The sequence below is a fragment of the Somniosus microcephalus genome, chromosome 11, assembly GCF_052327205.1.
Source record: "Somniosus microcephalus isolate GS21.2 chromosome 11, FLI_Smic_1.0, whole genome shotgun sequence".
NCBI lineage: Eukaryota > Metazoa > Chordata > Chondrichthyes > Squaliformes > Somniosidae > Somniosus > Somniosus microcephalus.
Genome location: NC_140997.1, coordinates 234882733 through 234898724, shown reverse-complemented (window position 1 = coordinate 234898724; position 15992 = coordinate 234882733). Strand labels below are relative to the sequence as shown.

Here is a 15992-nt window from a genome sequence, read left to right as displayed (position 1 = left end):
TCTGATCCTAACCGCCAATCCACTATCACAGAACCATCTCCTGAATCTAACAGAATTAGACACACGAAATAGGAGCAGGATCAGGCTACACGGCCCCTGGGCCCGCTCCGCTACCCACAGGGCCATGTCCGATCAGAACCTAGACTCATGTCCAAATTCCTGCCCGCTCCCCGTAACCCTTAATTCCCTTTACTTCTAGGAAACTGTCTATTTCTATTTTAAATTTATGTAATGATGTAGCTTCTACAACTTTTTCGGACAGCATATTCCATGGACCTACCACCCTCTGAGTGAAGTAGTTCCTCCTCATCTCAGTTTTGAAAGAGCAGCCCCTTATTCTAAGATTATGCCCCCTAGTTCTAGTTTCACCCATCATCGGGAACATCCTCCCCGCATCCACCCGATCCAACCCCTTCACAATCTTATATGTTTCAATAAGATCGCCTCTCATTCTTCTGAACTCCAATGAGTAGAGTCCCAATCTACTCAACCTCTCCTCATATGTCCATCCCCTCATCCCCGGGATTAACCGAGTGAACCTTCTTTGTACTGACTCGAGAGCAAGTATGTCCTTTCTTAAGTATGGACACCAAAACTGTATGCAGTATTCCAGGTGCGGTCTCACCAATACCTTGTACAACTGAAGCAATACCTCCCTATTTTTATATTCTATCCCCCTAGCAATGAAAGCCAACATTCCATTGGCCTTCTTAATCACTTGCTGCACCTGCATACTAACCTTTTGAGTTTCGTGCACCAGGACCCCCAGATCCCTTTGTACTTCAGTACTTTCCAGTTTCTTGCCATTAAGATAATAACTTGCTCCATGATTTTTCCTGCCAAAGTGCATAACCTCACACTTTCTAGTATTGTATTCCATCTGCCAAATCTCTGCCCACTTACTTAGCCTGTCTATGTCCCCTTGCAGGTTTTTTATGTCCTCCTCACTCACTACTTTCCCTCCCATCTTAGTATCATCTGCAAACTTTGATATGTTACACTCGGTCCCCTCCTCCAAATCGTTAATATAGATTGTAAAGAGTTGGGGACCCAGCACTGACCCCTGCGGAACACCACTAGTTACTGACTGCCAGTCTGAGAATGAACCATTTATCCCAACTCTCTGCCTTCTGTTAGATAGCCAATCCTCTATCCATGCCAGAATATTACCCCCAATCCCATGATTTTTTATCTTAAGCAATAAACTTTTGTGTGGCACCTTGTCAAATGCCTTTTGGAAGTCTAAATACACTACGTCCACTGGTTCCCCTTTATCCACCCTATATGTTACTTCCTCAAAGAACTCCAGCAAATTTGTCAAACATGACTTCCCCTTCATAAAACCATGCTGACTTTGTCCTATTAAATTATGATTATCCAAATGTCCTGTTACTGTCTCCTTAATAATGGACTCCAAAATTTTACCTACCACAGATGTTAGGCTAACCGGTCTATAGTTTCCAGCCTTCTGTCTACTGCCCTTTTTAAATAAGGGTGTTACATTAGCAGTTTTCCAGTCTGCCGGGACCTTTGCCGAGTCCAGGGAGTTTTGGAAAATTATTACCAATGCATCCACAATCCCTACCGCCACTTCCCTCAAGACCCTAGGATGTAAGCCATCAGGTCCAGATGATTTATCCGCCTTGAGTCCCATTATTTTACCGAGTACCACTTCCTTAGTGATTTTGATCGTGTTTAGCTCCTCCCCCCCATAGCCCCCTGTTTGTCCAGTGTTGGGATATTCTTAGTGTCCTCTACTGTAAAGACTGATACAAAATATTCATTCAGTGTTTTTGCCATCTCCATATTTCCCACCATTAATTTCCCGGGCTCATCCTCTAAGGGACCAACATTTACTTTAGCCACCCTTTTTCTTTTTATATAACTATAAAAACTCTTACTATCTGTTTTTATATTTAGGAGAATACAGATGGCAGCTGCATGTGAGATTGCAGAAGCCACCTGTCAATTCTCCCGATCAGATGAGGCTTCACAGAAACATCAAATCTTGTCACCAGCAGATACATATAAACATAAAAATATTTCTCTCTACATTCTCTCACCTGTCATACTTACCTGTACACAATTGCACCCATCACACTACCTCTGCAGCTGTCATTTCCACACTTACAGTGCAGCAGACCCACAGCTCGCCTCACTGACCCTGGCGGGGTTTCCTGCCGTCGGGAAGCCCGCATCAGCAGGCTGAAAATGGGGAAAAGCCTCTAAACTGCCCGTTAACTACCTGTTAACAAACAGTTAATTGACTCTAATCCCCTTCCCGCCTCCCGGGAAGATGTTTCAGAGGCGGGTTGGGAGCGGGGTTGGGACTCGCTCCCAATTTGTCCCATTTTCCCAGCAGTCCCACCTCCTCAGGGCTGGGAAAATCCAGCCCAAAGTATTTATTTAATTTCTCGGCGATTTCCTTATTCCCCATTTATAATTTCTCCTGTCTCAGCCTGTAAGGGACCCACATTTACTTTCACTAATCTTTTCCTTTTTACATAGCTATAGAAGCTTTTACAGTCTGTTTTTATGTCTCTCGCTAGTTTACACTCATTCCATTTTCCCTTTACCAATTTCTTGGTCCTCCTTTGCTCAATTCTAAAATCCTCCCAATGCTCAAGTTTACTACTCCTTTTGGCAAGTTAATAAGCCTCTTCCTTTGATCTAATCCTATGTTGAACTTCTCTTGTTAGGCAGCTCGGTGCGATTAACAAGCTGAGTTATGGGGGAGTTCGTGCCTCAACCTCTGCCTGCAATGTTGTTCTAATATTGTAGGAGGATTCTGCATCTCAAGTCTGCTGCTTCTATTTAGATCAATTCTGCTGGAAGAAACTTTGCAAAACATGGCCTCTGAAACATCGGCTCTGTCAGTACATTCTCCTGAGACACCAGGCTCACAGAAAGCTGCAAGTAAGATTATGAATATATTTTTATTTAACTCTTATTTAAGCTTTTTTGTTTTTTCGTGTTAATCAACATGATTAACCCTAGTGGACATCCCAGGTGCCCCGACAAATGCTCCAAAGGGCAGCTACAGCAGGGTTTAGATACAGAGCAAAGCTCCCTCTACACTGTCCCATCAAACACTCTCAGGGCAGGTACAGCACGGGGTTAGATACAGAGTAAAGCTCCCTCTACACTGTACCATCAAACACTCCCAGGGCAGGTACAGCATGGGTGAGATACAGAGTAAAGCTCCCTCTACACTGTCCCATCAAACACTCCCAGGGCAGGTACAGCACGGGGTTAAATACAGAGTAAAGCTCCCTCTACACTGTCCCATCAAACACTCCCAGGGCAGGTACAGCACAGGTTAGATACAGAGTAAAGCTCCTCTACACTGTCCCATCAAACACTCCCAGGGCAGGTACAGCACGGGGTTAGATACAGAGTAAAGCTCCCTCTACACTGTCCCATCAAACACTCCCAGGGCAGGTACAGCACGGGTTAGATACAGAGTAAAGCTCCCTCTACACTGTCCCATCAAACACTCCCAGGGCAGGTACAGCACGGGTTAGATACAGAGTAACGCTCCCTCTACACTGTCCCATCAAACACACCCAGGGCAGGTACAGCACGGGTTAGATACAGAGTATAGCTCCTCTACACTGTCCCATCAAACACTCCCAGGGCAGGTACAGCACGGGGTTAGATACAGAGTAAAGCTCCCTCTACACTGTCCCATCAAACACTTCCAGGGCAGGTACAGCACGGGTTAGATACAGAGTAAAGCTCCCTCTACACTGCCCCATCAAACACTCCCATGGTAGGTACAGCACGGGTTAGATACAGAGTAAAGCTCGCTCTACACTGTCCCATCAAACACTCCCAGGCCAGGTACAGCACGGGTTAGATACAGAGTAAAGCTCCCTCTACACTGTCCCATCAAACACTCCCATGGTAGGTACAGCATGGGTTAGATACAGAGTAAAGCTCCCTCTACACTGCCCCATCAAACACACTCAGGGCAGGTACAGCATGGGTTAGATACAGAGTAAAGCTCCCTCTACACTGTCCCATCAAACACTCCCAGGGCAGGTACAGCACGGGTTAGATACAGAGTAAAGCTCCCTCTACACTGTCCCATCAAACACTCCCAGGGCAGGTACAGCATGGGTTAGATACAGAGTAAAGCTCCCTCTACACTGTCCCATCAAACACTCCCAGGGCAGGTACAGCACGGGTCAGATACAGAGTAAAGCTCCCTCTACACTGTCCCATCAAACACTCCCAGGGCAGGTACAGCACGGGTTAGATACAGAGTAAAGCTCCCTCTACACTGTCCCATCAAACACTCCCAGGGCAGGTACAGCACGGGTTAGATACAGAGTAAAGCTCCCTCTACACTGTCCCATCAAACACTCCCAGGGCAGGTACAGCACGGGTTAGATACAGAGTAAAGCTCCCTCTACACTGTCCCATCAAACACTCCCAGGGCAGGTACAGCACGGGTTAGATACAGAGTAAAGCTCCCTCTACACTGTCCCATCAAACACTCCCAGGGCAGGTACAGCACGGGTTAGATGCAGAGTAAAGCTCCCTCTACACTGTCCCATCAAACACTCCCAGGGCAGGTACAGCACGGGTTAGATACAGAGTAAAGCTCCCTCTACACTGTCCCATCAAACACTCCCAGGGCAGGTACAGCACGGGTTAGATACAGAGTAAAGCTCCCTCTACACTGTCCCATCAAACACTCCCAGGGCAGGTACAGCACGGGTTAGATACAGAGTAAAGCTCCCTCTACACTGTCCCATCAAACACTCCCAGGGCAGGTACAGCACGGGTTAGATACAGAGTAAAGCTCCCTCTACACTGTCCCATCAAACACTCCCAGGGCAGGTACAGCACGGGTTAGATACAGAGTAAAGCTCCCTCTACACTGTCCCATCAAACACTCCCAGGGCAGGTACAGCACGGGTTAGATACAGAGTAAAGCTCCCTCTACACTGCCTCATTGTCCCTCAGCTATTAGATCACTGGTCCAATGTGCTCTCTGCCAATTTTCTCACCAAGCTGTGGGCTGTGTCTGCGTAAACTCATTTCCCATTGGGTTTTATTAAACATGATTTTTTTTTTCAAATGCTGGTGAACCTGGTCTGTGTTTCCAGCACATTCTATCTTACGGTCTTTTCCTTTCCCACTTACTCAGTATCACAGATGAGCTTACCACATTCGGAGAAACTGACCGGCGAAGCAGAAAAGTCTCTAATCTCGGGTACTAAAAGCTCGCTGCTCGCTCCAGTAGTAAGTGTGATGAAGAGTTAGTTGTCTTTGATGTTAGATCCGTGATTCTGAGAGTATGATGTTTTTCAATAACCACACGGATGCTGTAACTTAACAATCAACAGGTGTTTACTGGAGTAGGGTAGTCTCAAGACTGGGGGTACAGAGGCATGCTCAAGGCTTATATACAGGTGTGGTCACTGCCGGTACTACAGTATACAGGAGCTGTAAAAGTAGTTCTCTCTTAAAGGTACATACACTACAATTCCTCCCCTTTTAGATTAGTAGTACCCATAATATTCAAATAACAATTAACACTTTAACATGTACATTAAACAACAATAGTCCATTTATAGATTCAGTCTTTGGGGCGGCTTCCTGATCCTTTCGGGATAGCCCCTTTCCTGAGGTTCTTGTTCTTGTCCTTGGTGCGGAGGCGATTCTGGCCCCTTTTCTTCGGTTAGTTCATCGGTTTCAACTGCTACTGGTTCTGAGGTAGATGCTACCGGTATGTCGGATTCATCCCCAGGTACTCGAGACATGGGGTTGACTCGTTCCTGTGATGCTAAGATCTGATCGACGTGGCGTCTCACAATGTTCTCCCTGACATCCACTGTGTACATTAATGGCCCCTGCCGTGTGCATATCGTTCCGGGTTGCCATTTCTCTGTTCGGTAGTCACGGGCCAAGACTGGTTGTCCTACATTGAAGCTCCTTGTCGGCTTCTCATTGATGTGCTGGAATTGTTTATCCTCAACATTTCTTCGCACATTTGGTCTGAGCAAATCCAGACGAGATCTCAACCTTCGGTTAAAGAACATCATGGCCGGGGTCTGGTTGGTGACTGCATGTGTCGCATTTCTGTAGGCTAATAGGAAATTGTCCACATTATGCTGTAGTGGAATTTCATCGTTGCACATGGCCTTTATCGCCTTTTTAAAGGTTTGTACGAACCTCTCAGCCAATCCATTTGTGGCTGGATGATACGGGGCGGATGTGTAATGCCCTACCCCATTCCTTCTCATAAATTTCCGAAACACTTTGGACACAAACTGTGGTCCATTATCAGAGCAAATCTGCTCTGGCAAGCCGTTCCTGGCAAATATGGTCCGTAGGACTGCAATCGTTTTCTCTGTAGTGGTTGAGGACATTTTTATCACCTCAGGCCATTTCGAGTGAGCATCCACTGCTATTAAGAACATTGAGTCCATGAATGGACCAGCAAAATCAATGTACACCTGTTGCCATGGAGAGGAGGGCCACTCCCATGGGTGTAGAGGGGCATGTGGTGGTGCATTTTGGACCTTCTGGCATCCTGAGCAGCTCTTGGTTAGGTCCTCGATTTGTTGATCGATCCCCGGCCACCACACATAAGCCCTAGCAAGGCTTTTCATTTTCACCCCTCCCAGATGACCTTCATGAAGCTCATTTAGCACTCTCTCCCTTAACTTGGGTGGAATCACCACTCGGGATCCACACATCACTGTCCCCTGGCATACTGACAGCTGTTCACTTCTGGATGAGAATGCTGGCAACAGTGAGTCGCCATGTGTTGGCTATCCCCTCACCGTCAAATCATATACCCGAGACAGTGTCGGATCATTGCGGGTCTCCTTCTCTATATCCGTGTTCGTTACTGGCAATCGTTCAATTATTGACGAATAAAATATCTCGATAGGGTCCACTGCTGGTGCTTCCTCCACAGTAGGCAGTGGCAGGCGTGATAGCCCATCAGCGTTTCCATGCTGTTTCGTGCCTTTATATTCTATTTCATGTTGATTCACCCCTAGAAACAGGGACCATCTTTGTAACCGTTGTGCAGTCATCATTGGAACGCCCTTCTTAGGATTAAAGATGGAGACAAGTGGTTGGTGGTCAGTCAGCAAGGTGAACTTCTGCCCATGCAGATAGTGGTTGAATTTTTTTACTCCCCATACTAGGCCGAGGGCCTCCCTGTCAATCTGGGCGTAGTTGCGCTCGGCTGAGGTTAGTGACCGAGACGCAAAGGCTACTGGCCTCTCCAACCTGTCTGGGAATTTATGCGACAGCACCGCTCCAGTACCGTAGGGTGATGCATCACATGCCAAACGAATTGGTAGTGCTGGGCTGAAATGGGCCAACACCTCTTTTGATGTGATCAATTCTTTACACTTCTGGAAAGCTCGTCTACGTTCGTCATTCCACTTCCATGGTACCCCTGTTTGCAGTAGGGTGTTCAGTGGGTGTAATACCGTGGACAAATTTGGTAAGAACTTATGGTAGTAGTTCACCAGCCCGAGGAACGACCTCAGTTGTGACACATTTTCCGGTGCTGGAGCCTTGACTACTGCCTCAATCTTTTCAGGGGACTTATGTAACCCCTCTTCATCGATGACGTGGCCACAATACGAGATCTGCTTCTGGAAAAACTCGCAATTGTGGCGATTAGCTCGTAGCCCATATTCCTTTAATCTGGTGAGCACCTTCTCCAAGTTGGCGAGGTGATCACTGTCATTTTCGCCCGTGACCAGGATGTCGTCCAAATAACACTGGGTCCCTGGAATCCCTTGCAGGACTTGATCCATTGCCCTTTGCCAAATAGCCGGAGCCGATGCTACCCCGAACACCAGCCGGTTGTATTGATAGAGACCTTTATGAGTGTTGATCGTGAGGTATTGTTTCGAGGCTTCTTCTACCTCCATTTGCAAGTACGCCTGGGCTAGATCAATTTTGGTGAAGCGTTTACCTCCAGATAGCGAGGCGAAAATATCCTCAATTCGTGGAAGCGGATATTGTACCGTGTGAAGGACTGGGTTCACTGTCACCTTAAAATCCCCACAGATGCAGACCTTCTTTGGTTCCCCAGGCGTATTACTCAACGACCTCTTCATTACAGGAACGATGGGTGTAGCCCACTCGCTCCAGTCTACTTTGGACAGTACTCCTGAACGTTCCAACCCTTCCAGCTCTGCTTCGACGGCTGGTCTGATCGCATAAGGCACTGGTCTGGCCTTAAGAAACTTTGGGCTTGCATTTTCCTCTATTTTAATCGTTGCTGTTATGCCTTTTAGTGTTCCGAGTCCCTCCTGGAACACTTCTTTTGCGTCAGTTAGCATTTTTGACAGTCGTCCAGGTATGACGTCGTCATCCTTTTTGGCCTCAACCTTCAGTGCCTGTATGGAATGCCAATCTAATTGTATCTTCCGGATCCATTCACGTCCTAGCAGTGGTGGTCCTCCATCTGGCAATACATATAAGTCCATTTTAGGTATTTCCTGGCCTTTGTATATCACTTTCACCCTTATTTTTTCTTTGGGGTAGACTTTTTGCCCCGTGTACGTCTTCAAGACAATCTCTGTAGGTTTCAAGGGTATATGTGAAAATAGCCGCTTGTAGTCCCTTTGGTTTATGACTGTTAGGGCTCATCCTGTGTCCAATTCCATTTTCACTTGGACTCCGTCTATCTTGAGTGTAGCCCAGATAGTCTGGTGATCCTCCATTTTGGTTACCTTATGTAGTTTCAGACAACCCAGCTCCTTGATTCCGGAGCCTGTGTCACTTTTCTGTTCGTCTGAACTACTGTCCATCACCTTGTGTACCTTTTTGTACTTCTCCTGTGGAGGTTTCTTGCTGTTGGTTTTCTTCCCTGACCTGCAGACTCTTGCTATGTGTCCTGCTTTTCCACACTGTCTGCACACTTGGTCCTTGAACCAACAATCCTTCTGGTCGTGTGTTGTTCTGCCGCAGCGATAACACTTCCCTGTTCCATAGGACATTTCATTGGTGCCATATTCTTGCGGTCTCCGTTGTATCTCTGCAGCGCCCCTTGCGGCTGCTTCGTGTGATACTGCCATACTGAAAGCCTTGTCCAGCGTAAGATCCTTTTCTGATAGAAGCCATTCCTGGGTTCCTTCACTTTGAAGCCCACACACAAACTTGTCCCTTAACGTATCTGCTAGTCCCACTCCAAACTGGCAGTGTTTCGATAGCTTGCGCAGTTCCGTTAAGTACTCAGCATTGCTTTCGTCTTTGTGTTGGTTCCTTTTATGGAACTTAAATCGTTCTGCTATCAGCAGCGGTGTGGGGCTTAAGTGATCCTGTAGGATTTCTACTATGCTTTCGAAATTCTTATTCACAGGCTACTCTGGGGTTATTGGGTTTCGCAGTAACCCATAAGTTTTTGCACCCATGTAATTTAACAAAACCAGTGCTTTCCTAGCATCTGGCACTTCATTCGCCCTGCAGTACACCTCCATACATTTCACATATGTCGCCCAATCTTGGACTTCATTGTCGAACGTAGAGATACTGCCACTCTTCGGCATCCCTGGGTGTGATTTAACTGTCAAAAATGGTGTCTCCCGCGCTTCCCCTTCTTCTCCGCTGGCACAAAGTGGCGTCTCCCGCGCTTTCCTTTCTTCCCGCGCTCGCCCTTCTTCTCCGCTGCGGCTTCTAAAAATGGCGTCTCCCGCGCTCTTCCTTCTTCTCCGTGGCTCAATGGCGTCTCCCGCGCTCTCCCCTCTTCTCCCCGCAGACACTGTTCAGCCCTTGAGCCCTGGCTGCGCTCTGCGTGTTTTTTTTTTTTTCTGTGCGCCTTTCTCGTTTCCGCCGCTCGGTCCTGAACCCGGCTGCTGCTTTATCCTCTCTCTCTCTCCGTTTTGTTTTTCCTCGACGCCGCTCGGTTTTCAACCCCCGGCTGCGCCCTGTGCGCTTCACCCTCTATCTTACCCCGTCGACGCTGCTCGGCTTTTTCTCTGCCGTCGGTCGGCTCCAGCTGCCACTGTCTGGGAAGGGTCTGCGCTGTACCTGGTACCTGTCGTCAGTCTGTTGCTGATCGTCGTGGCTGGGGAACCAAGCCCGGCTCTCCACAGCCTCCCCTGCGATGTTCACTCTCTGCCGGACGACTGGGTGGTTGCTCGTGGTCGACGCCCGTGTTTCTGGCCTCGACTTTCTTCCACCGTCCTCCGGAGCGAATCCTCGAAGGGAAATGCAGAGTTGCAGGTAGATTCGAATCGACACTCGTCGCCACTGTTAGACCCGTGATTCTGAGAGTATGATGTTTTTCAATAACTGCACGGATGCTGTGACTTAACAATCAACAGGTATTTACTGGAGTAGGGTAGTCTCAAGACTGGGGGTACAGAGGCACGCTCAAGGCTTATATACAGGTGTGGTCACTGCCGGTACTACAGTATACAGGAGCTGTAAAAGTAGTTCTCTCTTAAAGGTAAATACACTACATTTGATGCCTGTGATTTCATCAGAAATGAAGAATTTGCAGGGCTCTGGGGAAGTAGCGGGAGGAGTGGAGACGAATTGGAGAGCTCTTTCAAAGAGCCGGCACAGGCACGATGGGCCGAATGGCCTCCTGTGCTGTATCATTCTATGTATGTTATATAATTACGAGGTTTTTTTTGTTTGGACGCCGGGGATCTCCTAGACTTGGCGCCAGTATGAAATTAACGCTGGGAGATGTGAAATCCACGCCACGGAGATTTCCAGATCTTTGTGGGCAGCTTTCTTCGAGGTGCGCGGCGAGCGGCGTCACTTCGCCGCTGACCACAAAATCCAGGCCAAAGAATTAAATTTCTACTCATCAGTATGTTGATAGAGAGGAACCGAAATTTTCCATTTCAGGCACTCGGTCATCATGATTCGGACTCTCTCCCAACATTTTTAACGTGTGTTCATAGCAAAAAGGCAGCTCACCATCAGGAAACTGAAGATCCCAACAATCAAAACTTTGCGATCTCATGCCGGCATTGTATTGGATAGTGTCACAGGATTAACGAGCGCCTTTCCATCCTGTTACGATGCACTGAAAACCATCCTGGGTTCTCCCCACCTGATCCCATATACCCTGAGACATGGTCACTGCTTCACTGGCTCACTATCCAAATACAGAGTAAAACTCTGTCCCATCAAACACTCCCGGGGCAGGTACAGCACGGGTTAGATACAGAGTAAAGCTCCCTCTACACTGTCCCATCAAACACTCTCGGGGCAGGTACAGCACGGGTTAGATACAGAGTAAAGCTCCCTCTACACTGTCCCATCAAACACTCTCGGGGCAGGTACAGCACGGGTTAGATACAGAGTAAATCTCCCTCTACACTGTCCCATCAAACACTCTCGGGGCAGGTACAGCACGGGTTAGATACAGAGTAAAGCTCCCTCTACACTGTCCCATCAAACACTCTCGGGGCAGGTACAGCACGGGTTAGATACAGAGTAAATCTCCCTCTACACTGTCCCATCAAACACTCTCGGGGCAGGTACAGCACAGGTTAGATACAGAGTAAAGCTCCCTCTACACTGTCCCATCAAACACTCCCAGGGCAGGTACAGCACGGGTTAGATACAGAGTAAAGCTCCCTCTACACTGTCCCATCAAACACTCCTGGGGCAGGTACAGCACGGGTTAGATACAGAGTAAAGCTCCCTCTACACTGTCCCATCACACACTCCCAGGGCACGGTTTAGATACAGAGTAAAGCTCCCTCTACACTGTCCCATCAAACACTCCCAGGGCAGGTACAGCACGGTTTAGATACAGAGTAAAGCTCCCTCTACACTGTCCCATCAAACGCTCCCAGGGCAGGTACAGCACGGGTTAGATACAGAGTAAAGCTCCCTCTACACTGTCCCATCAAACACTCCCAGGGCAGGTACAGCACGGGTTAGATACAGAGTAAAGCTCCCTCTACACCGTCCCATCAAACACTCCCAGGGCAGGTACAGCACGGGTTAGATACAGAGTTAAGCTCCCTCTACACTGTCCCATCAAACACTCCCAGGGCAGGTACAGCACGGGTTAGATACAGAGTTAAGCTCCCTCTACACTGTCCCATCAAACACTCCCAGGGCAGGTACAGCACGGGTTAGATACAGAGTTAAGCTCCCTCTACACTGCCCCATCAAACACTCCCATCAGTGTTAGAGACAGGGTGAGCTTCCTCTACATTATCTCAGTCTCTGAAAAGCACCCTGACTACACTTTTCCAATTCCCACAAAACCCATCCTGGGGGTCTATATGATCTGTTCTAGGGGCCTTGAAACAAGGTTGAGACTTCCTACTTCACACAGGCCTTCATGCCAAGCAGACTGAACACGCTTTCATTCCATCAATTGGCTGGAATCAACTCTGGTCCCAGAAGGGGTCCCAAATGCTGTGCATTGTCTACACTCGACCCCACAGTGATGGCATGGCTTGGAGCAAGACATCAAAGCTCGCCCTCATGACACTCCGGTGCAGTACTGAGGGAGCGCTGCACTGTCGGAATGGCCGTCTCCCGGATGAGATATTAAACCGAGGGCCCCGTCTGCCCCCTCGGGTGGATGTAAAAGATCCCACAGCCACTATTTTGAAGAAGAGCAGGGGAGTTCTCCCCGATGTCCTGCTCAATATTTATCCCTCAACCAACATCACTGAGAAACGGATTACCTGCTCATTATCACATTGCTGTCTATGGGAGCTTGCTGTGTGCAATTGGCTGCCGTGTTTCCTACATTACAACAGTGACTACACTTCAAAAGTACTTCATTGGCTGTAAAGTGCTCAGATGCTTGAGGACATGCTGAGGTTGTGAAAGGCGCTATAGAAATGCAAGTTCTTTCTTTCGTGGGCTACAGCAAGGGACAGAAAAGAAAGGAATGTGAATAATGTACTGCAGAAAACAAAACTCTTTCTGTTCTGCTCCATAGCATGCAGTGAATTGCAGAACATGAGACGCAACCCTTTCAAGGTGCCTCGTGATTGTGATATCTTTGTCCTTCGAGATATTGAGAGGGAGCAGAGGAAAAAGGTAATATTTAATCCCTCCTGCAAGACAACTTTTGCTAAACAATTTCGGAAAGATTAAAACCCAGTAATGCTGTAGATACATCGTGGGTCAGTCAAACAGATTTGAGGTTTAAATGTGTGGCTCCGAGTGGTGTGGGAGGAAGGGCTTTCAGTTCATGGGGCCCTGGCACCAGTACTGGGGAAAGAGGGAGCTGTTCCATTGGGACGGGCACCACATAAACTGGGCTGGGACCAGTGTCCTGGCGAATCGAATAACTAGGGCAATAGACAGGACTTTAAACGAATGAAGTGGGGGGTGCATGGGTGGGAGGATTCAGGAAAGAGTAAATTTAAAAGCAGCGAGAGAAATGTCAAGGCTCTAGAGCAGAGCAGAGTTTTGGGTAAAAATAAGCAGAGTGGGTCAGGAAGGGACAGAGAGAGTAACAAAGGTAATAAGGCATCAGTGACTAAAGTGACATCAGGGAAAAATAGAAATAAGTCAAAGCTAAAGGCACTATATCTGAATGCGCGAATCATTCACAACAAAATACTGTACATGAATTAATAGCGCAGATAGAAATGAACAGCTTTGATCTAATAGCCATTACAGAGATGTGGTTGCAAAGTGACCAAGGTTGGGAACTAAATATTCCAGGATACTTAACTTTTAGAAGAGATAGGCAAAATGGAAAAGGAGGCGGGGTAGCCCTGATAATAAAGGATGGGATAAAGACAGTAGTGAGAAAGGATCTTAGCTCGAAAATCAAGAAGTGAAATCAGTTTGGTGGAGCTAAGAAACAGCAAGGGGCAGAAAACATTGGTGGGAGTTGTTTATAGGCCCCCAAACAGTAGTTGTAATGTAGGGCAGAGTATAAATCAGGAAATTAGAGACGCATGTAACAAGGGCAATACAGTGATCATGGGGAACTCTAATCTATATAGAGACTGGGCAAACCAAATTTGCAGGACGAATTCATGGAATGTATGCAAGATAGTTTTCTAGATCAGTATGTTGAGGAACCAACTAGGGAACAGGCTATTTTAGATCTAGTATTGTGCAATGAGAAAGGGTTAAATAATAACCTTGTAGTAAAGGGGCCTTTAGGGAAGAGTGACCATAATATGATAGAATTTTATATTGAGTTTGAAAGTGATTTAGTTAAATCCGAAACTAGGGTCTTAAATCTAAACAAAGCAAACTACGTAGGTACGAGGGGCGAGTTGCCCAAGGTAGATTGGGGAACTACATTAAAAGGTATGACGGTAGACAAGCAATGGCTAGTATTTAAAGCATTAATACATAATTTACAAGAAATATACATTTCTTTAAGGCACAAAAACCCCACAGGAAAAGTGGTCCAACCGTGGCTAACAAGAGAAGTTAAAAATAGTATTAGATCAAAGGAAGAGGCTTATAATGTTGCCAAAAAGAGTAGTAAGCCTGAGGATTGGGAGGATTTTAGAATTCACAAAGGAAGACCAAGAAATTGATAATGAAGAGAAAATAGAATGAGATTAAACTAGCGAGAGACATTAAAAAAAGCTGTAAAAGCTTCTATAGGTATGTAAAAAGGAAAAGATTACCAAAAGTAAATGTGGGTCCCTTACAGGCTGAGACAGGAGAAATTATAATGGGGAATAAGGAAATGGCACAGAAATGAAACAAATACTTTGTGTCTGTCTTCACAGAAGAAGACGTAAAAAACTTCCCGGAAATAATAGAGAACCAAGGCACTAGCGAAAATGAAGAACTGAAAGAAATTAGTATTAGTAAAAAAATAGTACTGGCGAAATTAATGGGACTGAAAGCCAATAAATCCCCTGGACCTGATGGCCTACATCCTAGGGTTTTGAAAGAGGTGGCTATAGAGATAGTGGATGCATTGGTTGTCATTTTCCAAAATACCATAGACTCTGGAATGGTCCCTGCGGATTGGAAGGTTGGAAATGTAGTCTCACTATTTTTAAGAAAGGAGGGAGAGAGAAAATGGGGAACTACAGACCAGTTAGCCTGACATCAGTAGTAGGGAAAATGCTAGAATCTGTTATTAAGGATGTGGTAACAGGGCACTTAGAAAATAATAATAGGATTGGGCAGAGTCAAAATAACAACAGAAAATGCTGGAAAAACTCAGCAGGCCAGGCAACATCCGTGGAGAGAAAATAGAGTCAACGTTTCGGGTCAAAACTTTTGTCAAGACTGAAGGCCAGGCTGGGAGAGAACAAAAGAGAAGAAGAGACATTAAGAGGTATTCAAAACGAGACGAGATGGTGATAGGACTGGTGGAGACAAAAGACGGCTCTAGATTAGGTGTGAAATGCGCTGGCAGAATGGGAGACAGCTGCCATGTGGGAGAGAAAAAAAAAGGGCGGGGAAAGGGCCAAAACAAAGGTGTGGATAAAAAATAAGTAAAAATGTAATGGGGGCCGAGGTTATGATCTGAAGTTGTTGAACTCAATATTGAGTCCGGAAGGCTGTAAAGTGCCTAATCGGAAGATGAGGTGCTGTTCCTCGAGCTTACGCTGAGCTTCCGTGGAACAATGCAAGAAGCCGAGTACGGTGAGGTCTGAGTGGGAATGGGGCGGTGAATTAAAATGACAGGCGACCGGAAGCTCGGGGTCATCCTTACGGACTGAACAGAGGTGTTCTGCAAAGCAGTCACCCAATCTGCGTTTGGTCTCCCCAATGTAGAGGAGACTACATCGTGAGCAGCGAATACAGTATACTAGATTGCAAGAAGTACAAGTAAATCGCTGTTTCACCTGGAAGGGGTGTTTGGGGCCCTGGACAGTGGGAAGGGGGGAGGTATAAGGGCAGGTGTTGCATCTCCTGCGCTTGCACGGGAAGGTGCCGGGCGAAGGGAAAGAGGTGCTGGGGGTGATAGAGGAGTGGACTAGGGTGTAGGCAGAGTCAACACAGATTTATGAAAGGGAAATCATGTTTGATGAATCTGTTATGAGGTTGTAACTAGCAGATGTGGTGTTTTTGGATTTTCA

The 15992-nt window shown here is 46.9% G+C and overlaps 1 protein-coding gene across 4 annotated transcripts in view; it reads left to right on the top strand.

The window, feature by feature from the left end:
- The window catches only part of cfap100 (cilia and flagella associated protein 100), an 84136-nt gene that overhangs the window by 10996 nt on the left and 57148 nt on the right, over positions 1-15992 (top strand). For 2 of the 4 annotated variants that reach the window (XM_086002155.1, XM_086002157.1), the window contains exons 2-3: positions 2819-2916; positions 12917-13017. In XM_086002155.1, the coding sequence (XP_085858281.1) occupies positions 2850-2916; positions 12917-13017 (168 nt within the window). In that variant the 5' untranslated portion in view covers positions 2819-2849. Of the gene's footprint in view, positions 1-2699; positions 2917-5073; positions 5225-12916; positions 13018-15992 lie in introns of those variants that run through there. The other 2 variants (XM_086002154.1, XM_086002158.1) reach the window with 2 other exon arrangements.